The sequence below is a fragment of the Python bivittatus genome, unplaced genomic scaffold, assembly GCF_059951505.1.
Source record: "Python bivittatus isolate LINGU-HERP-01145 unplaced genomic scaffold, Pbiv_v1 ctg000350_np1212, whole genome shotgun sequence".
Classification (NCBI taxonomy): Eukaryota; Metazoa; Chordata; class Lepidosauria; order Squamata; family Pythonidae; genus Python; species Python bivittatus.
In genome coordinates this window covers 29,066,825-29,082,970 of record NW_028277074.1, presented here as the reverse complement: position 1 = coordinate 29,082,970, position 16,146 = coordinate 29,066,825, and the positions used below count along the sequence as shown (strand labels likewise).

Below are 16,146 nucleotides of genomic sequence, written 5' to 3'. Positions count from 1 at the left end.
CATCTAACTGAGAGAAGCAAGATAAACTTTTCCAGATTCTCTGTGAACATAATGAAATAGCACAAGTAGAAGGAAATGGTCTCTCAGAACATAAAAACATGGAGTTTTTGGCTCCATCCCTATGTATACTTACCAGAGAGTACCATATACCTAAGCCACCTTAGCAGAACTGTCTTCAAAGTAAACAGGCACTGGAATATAATACATGAATAGATGGCATTTTAACATGGCTGCAACTTACATTGGCTGATATTAAATGTTAGAGGAAGATTTCTTTTAATTATTGCTTCATTTGAAAACACTTAACATGATGAATAGATGGATTAACTTTCATGTTCATAGTACAAAGCTTTAGGAACGTGTGTGTGTGTGGGGGGGTTGAAATAGATTGCTATAAACTGACTTGTTCAGTTGTAGGGAGTTGATGTAATAGTTTTTATCAGTATAGGAGCATTAAGGCATTTGCTTTTTAATACTGATTTGTTAATAACTAGCTTTTTAAACTGATACTCTTCATACAGGAAGTTGTCCTGTTATAATTAGAATTAAGGAAATTCTGAGATGTAACATTTTTAGGTTCCAATGCAAAGTAAATGAAATGTACCAATTTTTCTAAATTAAATAAGAATTGAAAATTGGATGTTCTTTCCCATTTTATTATACTGGTAAAGATTCCTGTAGTATTTGAAAATACATTACTGCATTTAGGGGAACTAAGACTGTTTTTAACCATTTTATTATTATTTTCATTTTGTTCCATGGCAGAAATTCAACCTACTGTATGAAGGTATCCATTTCACTGACAGTGGGTGAAAACGACACTGGCCTATGCTACAATTCAAAGATGAAATATTTAGAAAAAGCTGAACTTAGCAAAAGCAAGGAAATTTCATGCCCTGACATACAGGATTTTTTAACACCATATAGAGAGCCAGAAATCTTATGGTATAAGGTAAGAAATGTTAAAAGCCTTGACTGTCTTGAACAAAATATTGCATGTCATGTTCTGCTGCATTTCTATCATCTGAATTTTTCATATGATATTATATACAGCTTCATAAGATTTAGAAAACTGTAATTAGGAAAAGGTTAACTGAGAAAAAGAGAAAAAGAGAAGCCATGTGATATTTGATAGGCAAATTTCCAAATGCCATTGGTCATTTTTTTAGGTTACTGAAAATGAAACTTTCTCATTCATATTTTCAATTTTATATATAGCTGCTGCATTCTTTATATATTACAAAATATGATAACATAGAATCACTGTCATAATTGCAATTAGATAATAGGCAAATTATCTATTTGCCTTGATAATACATAGGGACCTAGTTTTAAGTGACTCACTTCATAATTCTAATAAGACAGTTCTGTGCATAAATGAAAAAAGTTTGAAAAATGAGTAAAACAAATCATAATTAAGATTTTAAAGTGACATTGCAATGATTGGCACATTATGATATTCTATTTTAATAATTATGTCTCAAGCACTGGCTCCTGCAGATGGTATTTAACACCATACTTTAAAAAAAATAGACTAAAATATTGTACCAATAACCTGCCTGACCCATAAATGAATGTGTTGTCCTCTCTAAATACATACTGTTATCCACTTGCCATACCTTGGAAAGAGAGACAGCTATTTTCTATGGAACAGGAAACAATCACATTATTTTAAAGAAACAATTTTGCCTCATTCTCTTAATACAGACAAAACAGAACCCCACAAGGAAATACTTTCTAAATCTGTTGCTAGGCCGGCCCATGAAAAAGCCCTAGAAGCAAATCTGAACCACAGCAGCACAAGAAGGGCCACTAAAAAAGGAACATGTTGACAATATGAACACCGTAGCTTTAGGTAACTCTTCTTGCAGACAGGTACAGTACAGTACTATAGGAACTAGTGACTCAATCGTGGGAAAATAAACTATGGGAACTTAAGCAATTCAAGAACACTGTAGCAACCAATAACTATTTTATGAATGGCTATGGTATAAATTATTTCTCTATGCTCCTTTCCTTTCCTTTCCTTTCCTTTCCTTTCCTTTCCTTTCCTTTCCTTTCCTTTCCTTTCCTTTCCTTTCCTTTCCTTTCCTTTCCTTTCCTTTCCTTTCCTTTCCTTTCCTTTCCTCCTGACCTTCTACTGTTCTTCTTTCCCAACCATTAGTTTATATATTCCTTTTTTTTAGGATAACAATTCACACCTCTGGCCAAGTAGACAGTAGTATACAAGCATACATATAATGATATATGTGTTAGCCTATAGTTTTTCCCTGGATTCTAATGGTTTTTCACTACATGCCATCCATATGTATGCCCTGCCAGTCATCAGATACCCTGCCAGTATAATTAGCTGGCCAAAGGAGGACATGGAGGCTGCTGATATGAAGACCCGAAAGCTCCTTACAATGTATGGAGGTTTCCACCCAAGTCCAACACCAAGAGACTGTAAACCAGCTGGAAAGACGGTGGGCGGGGTCTGTTGAGTGTCAAAGCCACTGTCCTGAATGAAACGCAGAGCATCCAGGAGTTCATCAGTAAGATGGCACTCAAAGGTGAGCTGCTGACAGAATGCCTGAGGTAGCAGCAGACATGGGAGGAAGCTCAAGCAGAGGATGTGCCATGGCAAGACAAGACTCTACATGCAATGTTCCATTGATAGATAGCTGAGGTGGCTGACATTGGGAAATCCTACCAGTGGCTTCCAAGGGCTGGACTCAAATACAGCACTGAGGCACTGATCATAGCAGCTTAAGAACAGGCACTAAGCACCAGATCCATAAAAGCAAGGAATTTACTGCACTAGACAGGACCCAAGGTGCAGGCTATGCAGAGAGGCCTTAAAGACAGTCCAACACATAGTGGCAGGGTGTAAAATGCAGGTAGGAACAACATACACTGAATGGCACAACCAAGTAGTTGGCATTGTGTACAGGTACATCTGCACAGTGCATGGGCTAGACCCTCCCAAGTCCAGATGGGAGATTCCACAGAAGGTTGTAGAATGTAACAGGGCTAAGATCTTGTGGGACTTTCAGATCCAGACAAACAGGCAGGTACTGGCCAATCAACCAGACATCATGGTAGTAGACAAGGACCAGAAGATAGTGGTAGTGATAGATGTAGCAGTGCTGAGTGACAGCAACATCAGGAAGGAGTATGAGAAGCTGAGAAGGGGTAAGAGGAGATTATTTATATATAATAATTTATATATAATAATAATAATAGAAAGGGGGACGCGGTGGCGCAGTGGCTTAATGACACTGAAAGTTGCTGGCCAGAAATGGTCAACACTTCAGCGGTTCGAGCCCAGCTCCACGCAGCAGAGTGAGGTCCTGCTTCCTCCCCAGCTCCTGCCAACCCAGCAGCTCGAAAACTTACGTGAGTAGATAAATGGGGACTCTCACCCTGATGGGAAGAAAAATGCTGGCAGCGCTTGCATGGGAGATGGGACCAAGTTGTCGGTAACGCGGAAGCCGCACACACCTGAAAAAGGCATGAAGCAGCAGAAACCCCTCCTCCTGCGCTCGCCAGCTGGGCTCTGCTCTAGGAAGGAGGCACTGGCAAACCACTTCCGAAACACCTTGCCTTGAAAACTGCAGGGACTCGTCCAGGCAGTTGCTGCAGAATTGGTAACGATTGAGTGCGGATAAAAAAAAAAATAATAATAGAAGAGATGCTATTTCCATAAGAGGACAGATAAATTATTTATTTGTCCTTCTGTCCTGAAGACTATCAATACTCTATCACATCATCTCATATATGTGCCCTTCTCCTGATAGGTCAATCATATCTAAACTTGGGCAAAATGAACTGTTGGAGAAGAGGAAAAGCTACCCACCACTATTTCAAAATATATATTTGGTCACTAATCAGGAAAATAGCCTGCTATGTATTGGTTTAAAACATGTTTGAACTGCAGCACTGAAACATAACAAGTGTTCACATATATAAAGAGCTAATTCATTTTAAATTTTGCTTACAGGAAACCTGAAATAGAATGTACAAATGATGATCCAGTTTTAAAACTGTAAATGTTTTTAAACTTGTACCTAATTTTATAGTATATATTAATTTTTCAGGCTACTGAAATCAACGTTTATATTTGGATTCCCAAAATACTTGCTAACTTGATCTCACACATTTATAAATTACATAAATTCATATAAGTAAATATTTTAATACTTATAGGTAAATCCTTATATAAAGAAATGTGTCTTAGCTTAAAAATTATTTGTATAATTATATAATTTTATATAACTTATTTAATTATATAAATATAATATAAAATAGTCTTTATATAACTATTTCTGTAAAGATGCTAAGAGAATATTCTAGTCTGTTGGGAATTTCTGCTTTTGTCTAAATTTATTTATGTATTTTTATTTGTTTTCTTTAAGATATTGCACTCTTTTTATAGCATTCCCTGTGTGCCTCAAAGAAATTCATGAAGTGAAGCCTTCTCTAATATGGAAAAACTGTATTAGGAAAAGCTTCCTATTCAATTTGTATTTCTAGCACTGATCTGCCAGAATAAAACTGTCAACCCAGGTTATTATCTATTGAACTGTTAACCATAGTTCCCCTATAAGAAAGGAATCTCAAATGTGAGGTTGATTGTACAAGGACATTTTTTTTTAGATTTTTTTTTAATCCCGCCTTATTATTTCTATAAATAACTCAAGGTGGCAAGCATTCCTCCTCCTACTTTCCCTACAACAACAACCCTGTGAGATGTGTTGGGCCGAGAGAGAGTGACTGGCCCAAAGTCATCCAGCCGGCTTTCATGCCTAAGGTGGCACTAGAACTCACAGTCTCCTGCTTTCTGGCCTGGTGCCTTAACCACTAGACCAAACTGGCTATTTTTGATACATTTCTAATTTATATATTTATAAATTATAAATGTATATATCAATAAATTTGATAGAAATTGAACCTCCAACTAGTAACCAAAATGTCGTGGTTGTAATTTCTCTGAGGTTTTATTTCTAATGCAAAAAATAAGGTAATATTTATTGCAAGTTGGACAAATAATTAAGAATTTCGTCTATTTCTTATGCTCTCTCAAACAATATGTAATCAACCTAAGGTAGCCACACAGTCACAAAAAGCATGCTGTTCCCACACACACAAAAAAAGCTTCAAGATACTTAGAAACGCTTATTCCTTTTTGTTATCTTGAAGCAGTATCGGTTAATCTCAAAATAGCTGGTCTTGTTTGTCAAGCAACATTAGACTGGCATTATATTCAGCTGATATTAGTGTGGACATATTGCTATTCCAATATCAGCCTTATCATTTCTGAAATATGTCTTACCCTGAAAAAGAGGCCAACTTTTTTTCCTAATTGTTCTCCACATGTTTGAGATTTTTTTTTTTTCATTTTCTCCTGATGAGATATTTGTATTCATTTTATTGTAATAGATGGCACATGATATATAAAAATAATTTTTCTGGGACCTGTTGTATTTTTTTCCACATTAAAGCATTGCTAGCTGTCCATAAATCTCATTCTGGGGTGGGAAGTTTTCATCTGATGTCTTTCCTTTGCATTTAATGGGAACATAAGAAGCCTGAGATGGGAGTTTCTAGAGAGATGTTTTGTAATAAAAGACAGGATTCACATGTGCCCATATCACCTCATTCCATCCACGAGAAATTTTTCTTTCAAAGAGACTTTAAAAGCATATTGTCTTTCACAGAATTAAGGGAGTAGCAGTAGGAAAAAGTGTGTTTTCTCCACAAGCATATGTGGAGCAGTTATTTTATTTCTGTGTTAGAAGAATATAATTCCAGTGGGGAGAAAAGTTTATTCCAAAGTTCAGCAGTACTGATTTACATCCCAGCATGGCTGTTGAGAATTGGCCAAAAAGAAAAAGAAAGAGGAAAAAGTCCTTGTGCCAGTAATGGATATATTTTTCTTCTGAATGTGTTTGAGAAAAAACTATTTTCAAAGGTTCTAAATATGATCTAAAATAGTTTCCTGTCAAGCAATGCAATGAACTTTGTACTGGTTTTGAGCCTCTTCTAAGAGCTTTTAAGATTACAGGTTTCGAATCAAACTGATGTGTCAAATAAAAGTACAAGGACTATACTTACTAAAATACTGTAATTATCTTTGCACAGGAATGCCAAGTCACAACCTGGAGACCAAGTATTTTGTTCAAAAGGGATACTCTTGTTATCCGGGAGGTCAGAGAAGATGACATTGGAAATTACACTTGTGAATTAAAGTATGGACTCTTTTCTGTCAGAAGAACTACAGAATTAACTGTTACAGGTAATTAGAGGTTTTAAGTATATATTTTTGTTATATATCATAGCCTCTTTTCTTTTCTTTTTATTGATGTTTTAGCAATTCACAAAGGTGCCCGTTATTTTTTAAAAAAACTTTTTGTGCTAAACAGTGACTGCAAGAATCTACAACAGGTTGGTATTAAATCTGTTTTCAAGAGTTGCTGGCTACTTTAATCTGCAATAAAGAAAGTTTGAAAGTTTTGAAGGGCAACATATCTGTGTGACAGAACAATCTAGCGGCATCATTCTAGCTTATTCAAGTGGATAACTATTGTAGCACTTGATGAAAGAATTCTGTCTATATTAAACATTTGCTGTCCAATGAGAAAATTATCTGTGGGAAAATGGGAGAGAAGTTGATAGCTTTTTTTAGATCTTTTATCCTGTGAAGAAGCTAATTTAGTTATTCAAGAAAAACGTTACTTGAATGACTAAATTAGCCCTCCCCCCCATTTTATCTTTTATTTCTATTTATTTCAGGGAAACTGTGAGGAGACAAAGATATGTATAGCTATTTTATTAGATGACATTTCTGACTGTTGCTTTCAATTTGTTTTTAAATAATAAAGGGTTTAAGAAATAAACTAGTCATAGTTTGTTATACAGAAAAAGATTGCTGATAAATCATGACAATGGAAAGGCAAAAAAAGAGGGAAATATAAAAGAAAAACCTCTCAATCCTGGTAATTTAATATTTGCATTAAGGCCAGGCTTTAAAAAGTAGAATATAAATTTAGTTACTCATGAGTATGCAACTAATGTTGAGGTCTGCATTTTGTGAAAACCAGAGCTCTTGTTTTACGTATTGGACAGTGAGGAGAACTATTAATACAGCCATAGGTTAATCCATTTTTCTAATATGTAAGAATGATGTTTAACCAACTGACTCAATTATTTCCTTATTGGAAATACTGAAATGAAAACACAAACAGTTTAAAAAAAAAAAGACACTTTATCATGTTTTTTAAACTCATATAGTAAGTCTAGCGGTGCATGTTTTGCCCAGGACCTATCGAGAATCAATATTATACATTTATATAAAGACAGGCTATAATTTATAACCTGTCTTTCTCTGGATACTAAGATCAGTGAAAATGGGGGTCTTCTTTTATTTTATTACCACTAACAAGCCCATGAAGTAAGCTAAATTGAAAGTGGATAGTAGTTTACCAAATATTGTTATCTTAGAACATCAGCATTTTTTTTTTTCATATCAGGAAGACAGTTACAGGGAAGCCACCTTCCCTCTCAATGAAAATGGTTCTGGACAAGAAAATTAAAAATTGCCTACCCTAGTGAACTTAGAAATGGCTATAAATAAATTGTGGAGTTCCTGGGGTTCTCTGACCTTGGTTCTTTTCTTGCTCAGAGAATCCCAAGGACTGCACAGTTCAACCTTGAGCTACACATATTCACCTCTATTGGTATAAATAAATTAGATGCTAAAGTTAAAGTAATCAGTTGTTGACATTTCTGTAATATACGTAATACCTTTTCCCTTTCAATAAATCTGATTAAACAAAACTTTGAGAAAATCTTGTTTTCTGTTGCCAGGAGCTTGATGTTAGGTAAGTTAGGCTGGTAAGCAATCAGATCTGTGATTCTGTAGACACTTGGATTCCCATAGTTAGTTAACAACTAACACATTTAATATTTGGAGATATATACAAATAGTAGGGAAAAGCTTTCAACCATATACCTTCCAGAGACTCAAGGCTGCTTATTATTAGAAACAACATGCTTGACTGGAAAAGCCTTTCATGAATCCAGCAGTGAGTTCCAACAGTGTGGGACATATACTGTGGCTGAATATCTGCATATAATGCCAAATGCATGTTTACCTTTCAGCTGACCTGAAAAACCTTTTATTTGATTTATATGCTGATTTAGATTTGTCCTACGTATAGATGCAGAATTTGTTGCATAGTTTTCTGAAAAAGGACAGTTTGTAAATTGTGGCTTTTTTCTTGCATAGGATGAAAGGGTTTTTCAAATGTCTTTTGCTCAGTCTAAATCCCATAAACGCACAATAATGGAGCCACTCACCACCAGGCAATTGATCCCAGCAGCTGCTCAGCCACTTGCAGCTTTTTAGGCTCTTTGCTCCTGCCCTGCTTTTGTGGGTCCCTTCTTTTTGTCCATCACAAAGATGTTAGTGACATTTTGTTCCTGAATGATCAGAAGGATAATTCTGGTCTCTCCAACCTCTACGTAGGCTGAACTTTCCTGACACCATTTATCTAAGTTTTCTGCTTTCTTCCCTAATCTTTAAATTGCTGCTTAGGAGACTCACATTTTCTCTTTTCTTTATGGAAAGTCTTTGCCTACTTGCTTCAGTCACTGGTGCCAATAACCTTGTTGGAAGTTGAAGTGTACTGTGTGTAAAAGTGAGCATTCCTGAGAGCAGACAATTGGCCTGAAATTAGTGAAGCAGCTTTTCGAACAGTAATAGATATGAGGTTTATTTACGAGAAATACCTCATAAGGATATGTAAAACCTTACACATCCTACCAGGAGGAGAGTCAAACAGCATGCGCTTGGTGCCTGTACACTTGGGAGGAAAGGAAGAAGGAAGTGACCTCAGATTAGCAATCTCTTCGACAAAGAAAAGATAGACAGACAGACAAAGAGGGTATACAGAATAAATCCCAGGCTTTCTCTGTACAGTCTAGTTTTACTTTTGTAGTCATTATTTCATGAAGTGCCAAAGAGTCAGTCCATTAGCTCTGGGTCTCTCCAATGTGATCTTCAGGTTTTTTGTTTTTTCTGAAAATGTATAAAGTTCTGGGATATTTAGTGCAGCAGATTTAGGCAACTTAATATGTAATAAGCAGAAAGTGATTTCAAAGTCCCTACATGTTAAACCCAGCTTTATCAAGTTGTGATTTATTATTTCAAGATATCACATTTTATTTTTCCCCTTTACAGTTATGATAACTGTTTCTTGAGTGAGAATGTAATACTTTTATACTAATAATGCAATTTATTATCAGCCAAGATGTTTTTGAGACATCTAAATGTTATTATGCTTTCAATATATTTATGTTAAAGATATATTAACAGCATATTGCTGCAGATAAGTAGCAACATATTATCACGAGGAGAATAAATACAGGAAAAAAGGAAGGAAATTTCCCATTTGCAATGGCTCATTTTTTAAATGAATCTATTGTCTTCGGAAAGAGAGAAGAAAAACCTCTTAACTACCTGTCAAAGGTGATAACTCATCTGAGCCCAATATAAGAAAAGGGCCAGAAAGCACTTAGGACAATGAATGTCAAGGCAAGTTTATCACCGGGTGGTGGCTGTCTTGATTCTGATTCAACACAGATTCTCTGAACTGAATTAGTATAAATCTATCATTTACTTGGCAAATGGAGAAAATATCACCTCAGCCAGGAGAGGCTCTGTAGGATTCCATTGTATATTAGGCAAATGAGAGATGCTCAATTTAAGAATTAAAGATACTCTTATATTTTCCAGATATAAGAGTCAATCTGCTTTCAGTAAAATTATCACAGAGAAAGGATGTGATGTAAGATTTAAAGGTAATCCCTGTTATGTAACTGAAAATGGAGAATTGCCTCCAAAAAATGAACTATTTGGGTTAGACTTTGCATACAATAAAGCAAGGGCAGTAACTGTAATTGCAGGCACAAAAATTGTGTAACCAAATGGCACTGGACAATGAGCCACAGAGACCCAGATGCTCTGTGCAAATTAAAGAGCTTAGCCAAAGTAAGAAAGTTGCAGCTGTGTTTGAATCAGTCCAGGCGTGCAGATTGTATAAAGGCCAAAGGCACTAAGCTGATAAATCTGTAGAGAAAAGAAAAAGACTCAAAGAAGCCACTGGAGGGAATGTAGAATTGACATTTCTAAGCCAGTACATGTCACCTTGCCAGGTAGAAACAAATGTAATTCACATTCATAGATGAATATACAAGATTCACATTTTGTAACTTGCTCAGTGAAAAAAGTCAAGCACTGTATAAATGTAAAGAATATGTGGCTTTAATAAGCAATAAGTTTGGGAGAAAGCCTCAGGTATTGTGCAGAGATAATATGGTAAATATACAGCAGGCAATGGGCAAAGGTTCCTGAGAGAGTGAGGGATTGTGCAGAAAACCAGTGGAATATATGCCAAAACAGAATGGTATGGCAGAAGAAAAATTATTCCTTGACTGAGAAAATGAGGTGCAGGTTGCAGGATGAGAAGATAACTAATGATGAGAAACAGCACAGATGCAACACTATATGAGCTCCTGTATGGCACTGAATGGAAGACCATAAAAGTGTTTGATTCTAAAGTATATTCATATGTTCCAAAGAGAAAGAGGGAGAAATAGAGATTAAAAAAAAAAAAAAGCTGGATGCAGATGTGAATAAAGAGCTATGGTTGGATTCTGAGAACATTGCCAAAGATCCAGGATCCTGAACTCTGCCACACAAGCCATTAGAACATGCTGTTGCTGCTGCTGCTGCTGCTGCTGCTGCTGCTGCTGCTGCTGCTGTTGCTGCTGCTGCTGCTGCTGCTGCTGCTGCTGCTCCTCCTCCTCCTCCTCCTCCTCCTCCTCCTCCTCCTCCTCCTCCTCCTCCTCCTTCTTCTTCTTCTTCTTCTTCTTCTTCTTCTTCTTCTTCTTCTTCTTCTTCTTCTTCTTCTTCTTCTTCTTCTTCTTCTTCTTCTTCTTCTTCTTCTTGAAAGTGAAAAAGGAAGCAACCATGAGATTTAAGAGGTTGCTCTAGGCAAACATGAAGCAGAAGCCATGAGCTTCAAAGAAATCTTCATCACATGCCTGAAATTCAACCTCATGTTTGAGTCAGAGGGGAATTAAGGCACTGTGGACCAGATGCTCTATGAGGTCCAACAAATGAGTTCCATCCAAAGGCTGTCCTCTATTACACAGATCCAGGAAGAATTCCACACATGGAAGGACACTGGAAAGATATCAGCCAATTAAGAAGACAGAGAAAGGCTGCAGAAAAGATTCTTAAAACAGTCCCCAAGAATTACACCTGGGAATTTGTTAAGCTAACCACAGGGAAGAAAACTGTGGTATGCAAGTCGATACAGGAGATATCCAATACCATAATACAAGACCAGTGGCCAAGTGTTATGTTCAGAAATAGATTGAGGACTGCACTGAGACAGTTGCACCAGCAGTAAAACATATGTCTGTGAGATAAATGCTCAGCATAGAAAAATCAAGACATACCCTTGATATAAAGACTGCATTCCTGCATAAATAAATCAAGGAAAACATCTACATGAGGCAATCATACAAGTCTGAGGAACCAGGAAAGAAAGATATAGTATGCAAACTTCAGAAAAACATTTAACCTTGAAACAACCAGCTAGAGCCTGGGCTGAGAAGCCAAACCAGGTACTTCTAAAGTTGAACCATACAGTCTTACCTATGTGGATAATTTAGTTATGTGTTACCAAGACAAGAAGAATAGCCAAGGGTATGTTTAAGGAAACCTATACAAGGAGATAGAGGTGGCAGAGCTGGGAAGCATCTCCTATTTCCTTGGCCTCCAAATAGAAATAGAAAAGGATTTCTCAGTTTCCTCTTTAACCAGACATAAAAGATATGCTTAAATTCTTAGGGCTAAATGAAGCTAATGAAGCCAGAATACCTAAGGAAAATTACTTCCTGAAACAAGCCAGAGACAAATAAGCCTATGCCTGAGCCTGTCAACACAGTAACATTTGGAAAACACTTAGGCATGGTAGCAAGGCCAGATATCACTGCAGCAGGCAGAATACTATGTACAAGAATGAGTGTACCAAGAAGGGGAACTGGATTGGAGTTCAAAGGTAGACTGATACCTAAAGGGCACTGCACACTTAGATAACTGATAGTCTTCATGGACACAGACTGGGCAGAATACAGGACAGATCCATAAGTCCTCAAGCAGACTGTACATGTATCAGAATGGAGAAATCAGTTGGGCAAGCAAAATGCCATCAACATTCAGTTGCCTTGTCATGCACTGAAACAGAGTATGTGTCTGCAACACCAGTGTGACAAGAGGCTATGTGACTACATAAACTTTTAATGGACTTTGAACAGATTTGACCCAATGCCAACAGTCTTGTCAGGGAACAATCAAGGAAGTATTCAATTCTCCCAATTCAAGAAAAATACATCCAGTACAAAGATAGCAAGTCACTATGTGTGAGAATCTCAAAAAGAGGACTGTGAGCTGAAATACTGCCCATGAGAAGAGATGCTGATAAATGTACTCACGAAGCCTTTGTACAGAGATTGTCACAAAGAGATTATGGGAACCACAGATCAGCACACAAGCCAATGAGAAGGGGCATTGGAAGTCCAAACCAATTACACTATCACCTCTTGATCTACTTACCACAAATGATAGTAAGGTATAGAAAGCTAAGGATTTACTCTGTGTGCCCTTTATTTATGACTTTTTGCCTAGGAAATTGCTAATTGTGGTCACTTACTTCTACTTTTCTTCTCTGGTACACACGCATGAAGTCCATGCTCTCTGACTCTCCGCCTGGTAGGATGTAGCAAGTCAGGTGCTAAGATTTGCTTATCCTTATAATGTATTTCCTGTAAATAAATTTCCTTTGTGTTATAATTATAAAACTTGTTTCACAAATCATATGCTCAGGTGAAATTTCTACCCTCAGGAATGTTCTTGCTCAACAATCATTTCATCCTTTTTTCTTATGACAGCATTGTCTAGTAACAGGAGTTACATTGTATGATTAATTGATTGATACTTTATGGAGATTGTAATTCTGGATTGGGTGCACCTAAATGTAAGCATGTTAAGTTTTACAAGTATACATAATTATAAAGATGATGATTACATGCCATCAAGTCATTGTTGACCCTTAGCAACCACATAGCAACCAATTATATACATAATTATAAAGAAGTTATTGAATATCCATGAGAGCCAGTCAATGTAGTGATTAAATGTACCAAGCTAGAAACCAGGAGATTGTGAGTTTTAGTTTTACCTTAGGCAAGAAGCCAGCTGGGTGACATTGGGCCAGTCACCCTCTAAGCCCTAAGAATAAGGCAATGGCAAGCCACTTCTGAAAATGTTGCCAAGAAAACACTGGACAGCAATGCTTGAGCTGGCTGAACCACAAAATGCTGCTTTATATTAGATCTGACAAAGATGGATGGAAGTGGCATTTGTGGTGGGCTGCAGGTATGTACAGTAAATGCAGCATGTGTTCCTGTCCTCCAGAAACATACTTACAATGGGGTAATCTGACAGCATGGATATGGCCTCTGCCTTTGTATGTATTTATGCATATGATACATAAATTCCATTAATCAGGAAGAAACAAATGTTTGCACAGGGCCAAGACATAGGAAACAAAATATTAAAAACTGCTAAAAAAGAGGAAATATGGGACAGATATAGATTAAGGTAGTGGCAAAAATATTGACAGCAGACCAAACTGTGCTAGTGAACTACCATAACAGACCTTCAATGAATCAACAGTACACTCTTAGTGATAGTGCTTTCCATATACCTTGACCAATCTGATTTCTGTTGCAGACAGAGGTAAACAGTACACTATAGCTAAGAAAGACATTTAAATTGTACCTGTTTTTGCCTATTAGTAATGTTCCTTTGTTAGTTGAAGGATACTTGTGAGTGTAATATGAGTTTCTATATGGAATCAGCTTTTATGAACTCTTTGTGGCTCCACAGAAATGGCTTCCATTTGTTTCTTCTGTATCTTCTCCAGATACCCTTTTTTTTAATCCCATGCAATTTTTTGTACCCCTTTCATCCACTAAGCACTGCCTTTTATATTCTACATTTCAGCTTTCAAATCCCTTATTTAGAATCAGGGTTCCTTACCTGGAGGGAAACTTGGAGGGCCTTACACTCTCAAGACAAGAAATATACTTGATTTTTTTTCAGAAGCTTTCTTTGATCAAAGCATTCTGTGCTTCTTTTTTTTTTTTATTAGCTATACAAATAGATTTCTAGCATCTTTATTTGCAATTTTATTCCCTTCACAGGGAGCAGAAAACATAATGCAATAGAAATTGTAATAAATGCCTCTGAAATAGTGTATCAGACAAATATGTTATATAATAGCTAACCAAACAGAAAAGTCTTATGGAATGGCCTAATTTCTGTTTCACAGAGTAAACTGTTTTTCAGAATGACAGTGTCTTGTTCACCTGTAATAATACTGACCATGTGGATAGTATATTTATTTCCAAAAGATGTGCTATGCTTAAAAATGGTCATCCAATATATTGCTTACTTCACTTAAAGTGAAAGTATATGTTTGTATTGATAAAATATATACAAATGTATATGTTGGTAGGTTTCTTTCATGATGTGCCCAAGGTATTGTATGCATTTATAAGCCACCAGCAAAACAAAAACAGAAAACACTTTATTATTACATTAAGTTTGTTTCTTCAAATTGTTTAAACAACGTGGAAAACTAAATCTCCATACTGGGGAGGAAATAGCAAGTACAGTCGGAAGAGTAGTGCCTGTTATATTATACAAATGTTAAAGTCATTTTTTTTCTTTCAATCTCTATGTCAGAGCTGCACCCAACTGCATATACACAGTTCAGTGTATATTTTCCACTGTGAAGTTTTAGTTATATGGTTTCAGTTATAGGAATACAGAATGAAAACTATTCTGCATGTGATGGGAGAAGAAAGCTGAGCTAGAGACAGTTCAGATGATACATTTGCATCTAGAAGTGAAGATCTGAAGAGTTGTAATTCTTTCTATAAACTGTGCTGCAGACATCCACAAGTAATGTATTGGGAAGCCTTAACATACATACAAAGGCTTCCATGTGGTTTTAATTTGTTTATATGGAAACATTCACAAATGCATCTAGGCTCCCGTTTCTGACAATTGTACTCATGAACTGTTTATTAATGTTACATTAGTACATCACCTGAACAGGTTACTTGTCAGAAAACAGAGGTAAATGTCTGTTTTGGAGAAAAGCATGTCATTAATTGGATGATTTGAAGAAGATTCTTATAATGCAAAAATAGGATAGGAAATAATCTCTTTGATGTGGTGCTTTCCCACTCAATTATAAACATAATAGTTCCCAACAGATGATAAGGAACACAATTATACCTTGTTTGTGCATGTATTGAGTAAATTATTAATTTCAATGATTAATCAGTTATTATTAGCATCTTAAGAAGACCAGGATGAAGTATGAAATGCATAAATGACATATGGAATTCAGAGTTATGTTCGTTATGAATATTACCAGCCCAGAAGGCATCTATCTATCATCTATCTGTCCATCCATCCATCCATCCATCCATCCATCCATCCATTCAATTTATATGGCCACCCATCTCAACAAGTGACTCTGGATGGTGAACAGAGTTAAAATAAAATTTAAAAAAAAAATTATAAATATTACAAAAGTTAAAATACACAGTGGCTGAGTGACATCAACCCAAATCACTGGCATAACCATGAAACAGGTCCCTGCATACCCTCGGGGCCCCAGTCCCAAGGACAGAACCAGATCTTCAAAGTCTTATGAAAGGTCAGCAGGATTATATTCCACAAACTGGGCACAATGGCAGAACATGCATGTTTTATACGCCACCAGCTGACATTCTTCACCAACAGGACTTGAAGCAAAAAGTAGGGGCCATGGATTGGACCTCTTCCCCCTCATCAACCCCAGAGAAAGGAGGAGGACTGTGGTGGACTGCAGAAGGCAGCAAAGTTCTCAGGAAGAAGGGGCACATTCCAAGAAGGGCAGAAAGACAAGAGATAACACAGTCTAGAACAGGAATGTGGGACGCATAAGAGGTTTAGAATAGCCCTCCCTAGAATCT

General features: G+C 36.6%; 1 protein-coding gene across 1 annotated transcript in view; it reads left to right on the top strand.

Annotated features, from left to right (window-relative positions):
- Positions 1–16,146, top strand: part of IL1RAPL1 (interleukin 1 receptor accessory protein like 1) — a 770,120-nt gene that overhangs the window by 441,371 nt on the left and 312,603 nt on the right. Inside the window, exons 4-5 of the mRNA XM_088144810.1 lie at positions 766–952; positions 6,124–6,277. Of these exons, the coding sequence (XP_088000936.1) occupies positions 766–952; positions 6,124–6,277 (341 nt within the window). The remainder of the gene's footprint in view (positions 1–765; positions 953–6,123; positions 6,278–16,146) is intronic.